Source organism: Parasteatoda tepidariorum, chromosome 10, assembly GCF_043381705.1.
Source record: "Parasteatoda tepidariorum isolate YZ-2023 chromosome 10, CAS_Ptep_4.0, whole genome shotgun sequence".
NCBI classification, from domain to species: domain Eukaryota; kingdom Metazoa; phylum Arthropoda; class Arachnida; order Araneae; family Theridiidae; genus Parasteatoda; species Parasteatoda tepidariorum.
The window spans coordinates 66220632-66231073 of NC_092213.1; the positions used below are offsets into that span (position 1 = coordinate 66220632).

The 10442-nt window shown below is 29.3% G+C and overlaps 1 protein-coding gene across 1 annotated transcript in view; it reads left to right on the forward strand.

The window, feature by feature from the left end:
- LOC107441858 (cGMP-dependent protein kinase, isozyme 1) overlaps nucleotides 1-10202 on the forward strand; it is an 86505-nt gene extending 76303 nt beyond the window's left edge. Inside the window, exons 16-18 of the mRNA XM_043052455.2 lie at nucleotides 1361-1546; nucleotides 4080-4146; nucleotides 6232-10202. Coding sequence (XP_042908389.1) covers nucleotides 1361-1546; nucleotides 4080-4146; nucleotides 6232-6345 — 367 coding nt within the window. The 3' untranslated portion in view covers nucleotides 6346-10202. The remainder of the gene's footprint in view (nucleotides 1-1360; nucleotides 1547-4079; nucleotides 4147-6231) is intronic.
- Nucleotides 10203-10442: the final 240 nt, after the last annotated feature.

The window sequence follows — 10442 nt, forward strand, 5'->3', positions numbered from 1 at the left end:
GTTAAGGCAAGTTACACAGAATAATGTATATAAATTACCATATTTATTAAAATGAAAATAAAGCTAGTTAATTTCAAAGCGAAGAATTAAATCTCACGATATTTATTGTAACTAAGATTTATTTCCCATTTCTATCTAAAATTTACGATGACACATTTTCGAGATTCAGATAGCACAGGAATTGGAAGGGAAATAGAAATGGAATTATTTTTTAAACAATGCTGCAGGTCTAGACACTGTTTTCACAAATTCCTAAAAAGTATGAAATAAAGTTGCATTAAAAAAACTTGAAATCATTTTACAATCTAGGAAGATTTATTTAGCCTTCATCGTTCGAGAGGTCAATGATTGCTCTGAGTAACATCAATCATTGGATGTTACTCAAACACTGGCTCAAGGAACAAGCTTCTGTTCCAAACGGTGGCTCATAATACTTCTAGCTACAGAATAGATCAAGTTTTTAAAATTGAGCAAAACTGTGTTAAAATAGCTCCGAAACAAATATCGTTAGAATTTAGAAACACGATTTATTTAAAATTGAAGAAGCATATGCTCATTTTTGAGAAAAATATACATAAAAAAATATATATGTGGAGGGGAAAAAGTCGAGATTTGTTGGCTGCGATCAGGGTTCAAACCAATCACCTCCGGGTTCGTAGTAGGATGTTGTAACCATCGAAGTTGTACATTCCACCCCAGGGAGAGTTAGGAAGCTTTGTATAGTGGCCTCAGCAAAGATGCATCATGAGGCACTAACTTCCGATTTCAATGGTACAATGGGTTGCAATTCGGAAAATATGGTCCGAATAGCTTAGTCAGGAGATCGGTAATTTTAATTTAATTTTTTGCTTATTTTACTATATCTTTAAAAGTTTAAATGAATGGAATGTACGTCATGGTGTCTCATCGCGGTGACCACTATTTAAAGCTTCCAAACTCTCCCTGGAGTGGGGTGTGCAACTATGGTAAATAGAGAATTCTACTACCAATCGGAAGGTCCTTGGTTCAATTCTTGCTAATAACCAAAGAACATCTTTCTCACACATTATACCCTCCACATATTACTCGAAAATGAGTACATGTCATTTCAATTTTGGATACATGGGTTTTCAAATTCGAATATTGCTTGTTTCGGCGCTATTTTGACATGTTTTTGCTCAAATCGGAGAAACCCTTTTTTTTTCAGAGTTAAAATGCGAAATATATTTTTATTATTCTAATTGTAGTGATAAAATCTACAAAATTAGCTAAACCCTTTTCGTTATTTTGAAACAAAAATGAACACAAAAGTATCACTAACAGTTAAAATTTGAGTTGTATAAATTACCGACAAGTTGTAATCTTTTATTTTCTTTCTTAGGCCTCCCTTCTGTGCTTTCGATCCAATGAAGACATACAAAGTTATTCTAAAAGGCATCGATGCTCTCGGATTTCCAAATTATATCAGCAAGCATGCTATCTCTTTGATGAGGAGACTGTGCCGAGAAAATCCCACTGAGCGGTTGGGGTACCAAAAAAGTGGCATAACAGATATCAAAAAGCACAAGTTAGTTCCTACTTAAGATAACATTTTTTTTTCCTCTTTATGAACCACATTAAGATAAGTATAATTCATGACCTTTAATTTTTTAATATGTTATTTCTAAATAATTTATTGAAAACTGTATTTAGGAGCTTGTTTAATTCATCACGGTCATTACAGAAAGAGGCAAGATATTTCATCTTTTTATCCTCTCTTCATCTTTAAGTCGTATTATTATTATTTTTTCTTAATTTCTTTCTTGACTTCTTATTTTATAATCCGAGAATATTATTTTAGTGTATAATAAATAGGCTGTCAAGTTTCTTATCAAAAGAAGTAGTCCTAATATGTTTTATTACATAATTATAATCATTTTTTTCTTTCTATTTTTATCCTTTTATTTTATTTATTTTTTGAAGCTGAAAAGAGAACTCTGTATCTTTTTATATTTCTTATTATTTATGGATAAAACACTGATAGTTCCAAATGATGTTCCTCACGGGAAAAATAAAAATATATAAAATAGACTACATATCTTTCATCATACTTACACTTTATGGATACTTAATTCTTCGAATCGTACGCTTACGGCGAATACAATAAATTTCATTAATAAAGTTGCAATTATTTTTTTCAAAGTAAATTTTTGAGTTTTTTATTATTATTTATAATTTCTATTTTTCTATTTTATAATAATTTTCTATAATTATTTATTATTATTTATAAAAGAGAAAATGCGACAGAAATAATATTTGTCGTGGAATAAATCATACGTTTGGCAAATAAACTCGACACAAAATAAAAATAAACTGAAGAACTAGATACACACCCATACTCAATCATTAATTCTTAAATAATTCTTCAAATCTTGTGCTAATAATTAATAGATTTAGTCATGCTTTTTATACTCCTGTATTTAAACAAATTTTTATTAATTCATTTTATTGAAATTCAAATTTATGTATTTTACTCTGCTTTTTTTCCGTGAATTTTCATTACCAAATTCTTATATAATTCTTTAAATCTTAAATCAGTTTATTCACGCTTTTTATCTTCCTTTATTTGAACATATTTATCAGGGCTCTGTTTAGAAGAAATTAGGGTCCGTTAACGGACCCTTCACAAAATATCTTTTCCTAAAAACGGACCCTTCACAAAATATTTTGACTTAAAAACGGACCCTTCACAAAATATTTTGACTTAAAAACGGACCCTTCACAAAATATTTTATCGTTTAATCAGACCCTTCACAGATTTGTTTATCTTCATTATTGTTTTGTTATTCGAATAAACCCTTCCCAGAAGGGGGGGGGGAGAAAGACAGATGAAGATTTTGTCTTCGGCAGACGCTTCTTCCTTTATTATTCGTCCGAAATGAATATTCCGCTTTCAGCAGTATAGGCTAAATACCAAATCATTGTATGTTGCATCACTAATTTAGTAGCTGCAATTGCTGTTTATTTTTTAAAATGCAATATTTTTAATTATAATTTTGCAGTATGTTGAGCATAATCTTGTATCTATTTACAATTTAAAAACTCCTTGAAAAAGTTTTTTTTGAAATAACGGACCCTATTTGCACAAATTCACAAAAGCGGACCCTGGTTGAAAGAATGTGGCTTAACGTTTATTTTATATTCACAAATTACGAGTAATTTTTTCAGACCTTAAAAAAACGGATCTTTCACAAAATGTCTGGACAGACCCCTGTTTATATAATTTACTCTATTCTTTTTATTCCGCTAATTTTTATCACCGTATTCTTATGTAGTACTTCAAATCTTATGTACTCTCTTTTTATGTTCTTTTATTTGAACATATATATAATAATTTGCTCTATTCTTTTTATTTCGTAATTTTTCATCACCGTAAATGAAACTCATTTCTTTATTATTAAAAATATAGTTTATCGATGTCAAAAATTTCTCACAGAAAAATACTCCTTTTGAAATGCTATTAAAAAATAAATAATTTATTTGATAGTTAATTTTTAATATTATTCATTATCACGGCTAATTTTTAAATTTTAATAATTAAAACATATAAATCAGTCTTCCTTCCGACATTTTATGCATAAAAATATATTATCGGAGTCGGAAAAAAATGAATTATATTTAAGTTTAATGCAAACAAAATCACTCTGAGGATATCAGATACGAAATATTTTTTTTAGGTATTGTTTCTTAAGTGTTGTAAAATAACTGATTACCTAGCATCACTTGAGAAATATATAACTGACATTATTCAGGTGGTTAAGTCATCATCATTATATTATCATCACATATGAAATCATTATCTGGAATTTTGGTTACGCATTATAACTTAACTAATTTGTGTGTGGCTTATCTGTACAAATCAACTATGTAATCTGTAATAATTGTAATCTCTATAAATAAACCTAAAACTAAATTAAATTATATAAAATTTGATTTCTTTTTTTTTTTTTTTTTTTCCTTTTAACAAATTCTTTGGCGGTAGCATCATACTTTTCTATTATTGTTATTATTCGCGACAGGAAATTAAAGTGATATTTTCTCATTTTTAATGTTGATTTTAGGTGGTTTCAAGGTTTTGATTGGGATGGATTGAGAAACCGTAACCTGATTCCACCCATTCAGCCAAAAGTAAGACATTTTAACAGCTTTTACAATTGATACTTTCTTTGTTCAGTTACTGTTAAGTCTATGGATTTTGTACGACAGTCAAAAATTTATTAACACACTTACTGAGAAATTTCGTAGATTTGCGTAAATTTCGGAGAGTTGGTGGTTAATTTATACGGTCAGCTAACTTTTTGAGAAAATGACCAGAACCTGTACTTGTTACTTCAACAAAATTAGAAGAGTTGATCGCTTTAAAGTCAATTCCTTACGTAAAAAAAAAAGGAAAAAAAACTGAATTGACAAATTTTAAAAAAAGTTAATCGTCTTTTCATCTTGTTGGAAATAACCGTTAATTTATACGGTTATTATGATAAGTTTTTTAATTCAATTCAGGGATGTAGTATACCCTTTACCATCAGATTACGGAGGAAATCTGGTTTCAGCATCAGAATAAGGAGACAAAGGTCCTGTGTGATAACCCAGCCGGTGTCAAAGATAATCTCTCTCGCACTTTCTCTACATTACGACAGTTCACAACTAACACGCAACTCTCTCACTCCTCGATAGATGGCAGCACTACATTATTTCACCTTGTTCCATGGTTCGCTTTGTTTAAACAACCAGATCACCTGAGTCGAAAGCACGTCAAGACCCCAATTGGAGATAACTTTCAGGAGAATAACGCTTAATTTACGTTTAGTGACCATACAAGAGAAAATTTACGAACAGACCTATATTTTTATGGTTGTTCATGGGCTGGAACACTTTTCGTTGGTCACTTACCATAATCTAGCAGCGATTTTTTTTTTCTTTTAATTTTTCCAATTTTATTAGATCAATGTAATATCTTGAAAAAAAATTTGTTTTGTTGTAAACTTCGGAAAAAATTTATTTCATTTTTAATGATCTCTCAAAGTGTTGTATCACTACTGCACACAATGAAAAAAAGCTAACTATCAAATTGGTTTCAGTATCAAAATAGAAAATTAAGGTAGAAAATTTACAGTAAAAGAAATGTCAAATTAATAAACCAATACAAGTTAAAGACTACATACCTGGGGAAGTAGATAGTGCCGATAAGTGATAAGTTTAATAAACTGCAAGCTGTGCAAAGCTTGAAATCTCATTTTCAACGTGTTCCTAATACATGAAATTATTGCAGGTTTTTGCCATATTTTAGTATTAGAATCGATGCAGAGTAAAATGCCACCTAGTGGCATTTTTTTACTTATTTACTTCTATCTTTTTATAATTTATTGAAAAAAATATTCCGAAATATGTTAAAAGATTCTAAGAAATATTTGTAAATTCCCACGATATTTCTAACACATTTTTATACCTCACTAATTAAACACTTAATTTCAATTAGTGGAGGTCGGGGACTTAAATTCATCGTTATTTGTAAACACTGATGAAATGAAACAACTCCTACATGCTAAAAAAAAAAAATAAAGAAGATAATAATTATGTTCTGTATTAGGATACTATGTTAAGATATAATGGGTGCTCTATTATCATTACCCTTAAGATATACACTTTTAGAATCATTAACAAAATTTTAAGTCAAAAAAAGTATGCACTTAAGGAATCGCAAATTAATATTAAAGCGAAGAAAAAACAAGAATGGTATCGTAATCTAACAAATCAATTCTAAGCGGAGGGAAAAAAAGAAGGCGTAAAAGCAATATAGCCTCTTTCTTCAGGAAAGTCTACATAAGAGGCGATGATTATAGAACACCTTATCTTTAGTCATTCCCCTATTTATCGACACCTGCATACTATTGGGAAATAACCCAATCATACATTATTTACGGGATATAATCCAATAAATTAGTTCTATTAATAAAGCGTATATTGTAAGTAAATCTTAATATATTTAGAAAACTTAACATATTAACAAATATCCAAGCGAGACTTAAATCGTGAGGTTGTGAGTAAACTTTTGAGTTACTCTTTAATAATTTTTTCAAACTTTTTAACTTTTTTCAAAGCTTTTAATGGGTTTCTAATTGTCATCAGTGCCTATTAAAATAATACTCTTACGGCCTAAAATAGTTAAATTAGAGATGAGATTTCAACTCAAATAATTTATATTTTCTTTCAAAGGTCAGAGATTCTACAGATGTGTCGAATTTCGATGTCTATCCAATCATGATAGAGGAATCTCCTCCAGAATTCTCAGGCTGGGACAAAGACTTTGACTGTTCTACGAATCGATGATGTTTTTCTGCTAAAGGTGCTTCTTAAGTCATGTGATACGCGTATTAAAGTTCCTACATCGCCGATAATAATTCTCGAGCTCAATCAGTATTAGAATATTGGTGTATGAGGCTACAAAAATGAAACTTCGATGTTAATGCACAAAGAGAAATGTCATTAATTCAACGTATTCATATCGGATTCTAATTTCAGATTCTAGAATCCTATGAGAATTCGTACTATCAAAATGTTCTGAAATGTGAATAGTGTGTTCTAAATGCTGACGCATGTGCTACAAGTCTCCTTTGTTGATTTCAACATATGAAAATCATCAGGCATCGTAATAAGTTTTAGATTGGAGTGTGTAATGCAAACTAAAAAAATTTAGAAATGTATTCCTACTATTAAGTAAATTTCATAGCAAATTTTAGCGCATGTTGATAAATTTGTCTTTCAATTGAACCAAACTGGGTTTGGTTCAATTGTCTGGGTTGTCTGAGTTTTTAAATTAAACTAAATATAAAATGTCGCCAGTTAAATGTAATTTTTCAGAAATCTTAAGTTTTCAAAACATGTAATTAATGTTTGTTCCGAAAAGTACACCCAAAAGACGACAACCTACAGAAAAATGCACAAGTTCAACGATTCCATATGAAATATAATGACGTAAAGAAATGAATTATGATAAATTGTAAAAAACGGAGTTGAAATTACTGGAGTTCATCGCAACCTCAATTATGTGAACTAAATTTGTTGTTGAACTTTCGATGCATAAGATAAAAAGTAAATGTGTCAATGGTTGCAAGTGCCAAAAAGTGCAGACATGTTTCTCGTGCTTAGTAGAATGAGAAATTCTACAAAATTAGTTAAACATTGAAAATATATGATTAGCATTTGCATCGGAATTCTAGATAGTGTGCACAAGCGTCGCTGGAGGACTTGTTTATTGGACGATGGAAGAGCTATAACTATCCTTATTTTCTACGTTAAGTTCTTACGTATTGTTACGTTACACGTAAAGTATGTTTTCAATATTCAGAGATTTTGCACTCCTCTCCGCTCAGTCCACTGCGTCTTTCCAATTGACTAGTTAAACCTTTTTTTCTGTAAATATTTACTTCGCATTTGTGCAAAATTAATCTGAAAGGAAGTAACGGTTATGGTGAAAGAACGCATTGGACCACAAGCACTGTAAAAAATGGATACTCGAATTTAACAAAACTTTCTTCATTTTTGACGAAATCGTCTCCTGGCATATGCTCGGAGCAAACATTTCGGCAAAGTGACGAAATAACTATCGTTATTTCTTTGGGGGAAATTTTTTTCCAAAAAGAAGGCAACATTGTAGCGTCTAATGTATATGACTTTCCAATTTTTTTTTTTTTTTTTTTAAAGAGCAGAAATATTTCGTCATTCTAGTTAATAATACACAGCGATAAGTTTCCGAGTTAAGAAAACGCTTTCGTCATACATTTAAGAGTTCACGTTTTCCACAAATCACGTGATTTCGTGACGAAATGATTCTCAAAATTGACGAAATACAGCTCAAGAACTGTTGAATCGTCAAAAGGGAGAGCTTTATTTCTGAGAAAGGAGGAGTGCAAAATCTTTCTGTTTTAAATCACACTTTACGTGTTAAATACTTAGCCCTGTAAGTAATCACTTCGGGTTTGCTTTGTAAATACTTACATGGCAGATTTTTTACTCACCATGGAAAGACGTAGCGAGGAGTGAAAGTTTTCTATCTTATAAGATGAACTTCATAGCATAGGAGTAAGCAGGCATTTTATATTTTGTACAGTGGGAAGATGGAACGAAATACCGTGAATAACTTATTACCGAATGATCGCGTTTTCACGTACAAATATGTGATCTAAGAGGTTTAAAGGGTAGAATGTAATGTGCTAATTGAGTACAAATGCTATTTTAAATCACAAAACTAAAATAAAAGATACTTGGAGAAATAGGCAGGATGCTTTATGTTCCTAACGACGTGAACAGGCTAATTAAGTGTAAATTTTTGAATTACCTTATAATTCAAAAATTTTTCGACTGTTATTAAATAAAATAATAAATATTTACTAAAATTTACTTTTGACATAGAAATTTTTGGATAAACGCATTTCATAATTGTGTGCAAAAAATTTTCAATTCGCTTAAAAAGTTCTCGAGATATTGCGAAATACGAAAAAAATAATATTAAAATTACTGGATCCAAACTTTGAATCACCCTCCTGATCAAACTATGGGGACAATATTTCCCATATTACGGCTACCCCCTATAATTTTTTGTCAGAAATCTGAATCCGTTGGAATAAAAGAACATTTATTCAGAAAGTACGTTTTTGTGAGTGATTTCTTAACTTATTCTCTTATTTTGTGTGATTTCGTAACTGCGTAAAATCGTTTGCACCTATTAATTAATTAGCATATATGAAGTCACGCCTTCAAACCATTAAAAAAGAGTCCTAGAACGTGAAGATCAGATCATTAGATCAAAGGTTATTCAGGGTAGTCTCTTTTTTTTTTTTTCACCGAATACGGCTCTCACCTTTTTTTACTTAGTAGAAGAAAAAAAAATTTAACATCTTCCTTACATTGTTTGCTTATCATGAGAAAGTTAATTTTCTCCAAATCATTAAAATGTTATTTACACTGTTGTTCTTCAAATATTTTAAAAAGTCATAACTAAACTGAGATGAATTATTATTTAAGATTGTTTTAAAATTACGGTTGTTATGAATTATCATATAAAATAAAGCATTTTTGTGCAATATAAGCGATTTATAAAACTGCTGTGAATTAGAAACAGCTTTTCTTAATCACCGTTTGGTTAAGCTTTGCACATTTTAAGTTAGTTCTCTCAAAGCTAATTCACTGCAAAAAAATCCCGGATCGAATTACTACCCCCTAGGTGTCGGTACTTTTTATAGTAAAATGTGATAGGAAAAAATCTGACAGTAATTTTTTGTAAAAATCAGAACAATTTAGAATTTGAGAAGAATTAGAATTTAAACAATTTTTACAGTAATATTTATTATAAAGTCACTGAATATAAAGGTAGTATTTAAATTTTCATTACTGCAAAATATGGGATCTAAAATTTTACATTAAAAATGGATTTTACGGTAAAATTAATTTCATGATGATGAACCCCGAATGTAGGTACTTTTTTGTCGTAATTTGATCCGGAATTTTTTTACGGTATGGCTCAAAATAGCATTAAGAGTCGATATCATGAAAAACCACAGTTTAGGAAAAATAAAAGTATTTGCGATTCTATTTTATATTATTTGAAAAGTTACTCCAAAGAAACATCATTTCAGCTCACAAAAATAAGTAAAATTTGAAAAAAATTTTAATTAATGATTTTCTTAACTTTTTCTAAGCAGAAAAATTTCGCGAAAATGGCGATTTAAAAAAAAAGTTAAAGATTATTTTTAATATTTAAACTAATTATCGAGATGTTTTGTGTCAGTAAGATGTATATTAAGTTCAAAATTAAAATTTTGCTCCGAATTTTAGGCCCTCCAACTATGGTTTAGAGAAAGAAAATCTTCGAAAAATATCCTTAAAAGATTATTTGAAATGATCAAAACGACAATTTTGCAATTCATAATAGATTGTTTTTGAAAATTTTTTTTTTTTTCATTTTTAAAGAAATACTTTATTGGCAAAATATTGTTCTTAAAAAGTTTTGTTTGAATAAAGTTTTTTCAATCACGAAAACCAAAGTTTTTTATAATATTAGTCAAATTTCTGTATTATGACACACACATTAATTTCTACTGTGAACATTTTGTAAATAATGGCATGCTTTATTACTTAAAAGTTGAAAAAACTGTATCTCAATGTAAATAAATGTTTCTTTACTGTTATTTTTTTAATTTTGCTGTTTGTTTCTGGAATGAACGGATTTCAAAAAATGTGAAAAATAGACAATATAAAATAATTAATCATTAAATTGGGAATTATTGTTAACAATATTTTGTTGCTTATTTTTTGTATCAATTTTAAACTACATAATTTAGATTTTGAATTCGTATCAAATTAAAAATAATAAATAAAAATACATCATCTTAAATGATCTAAACTTCAAAACACATATCCATCTATGG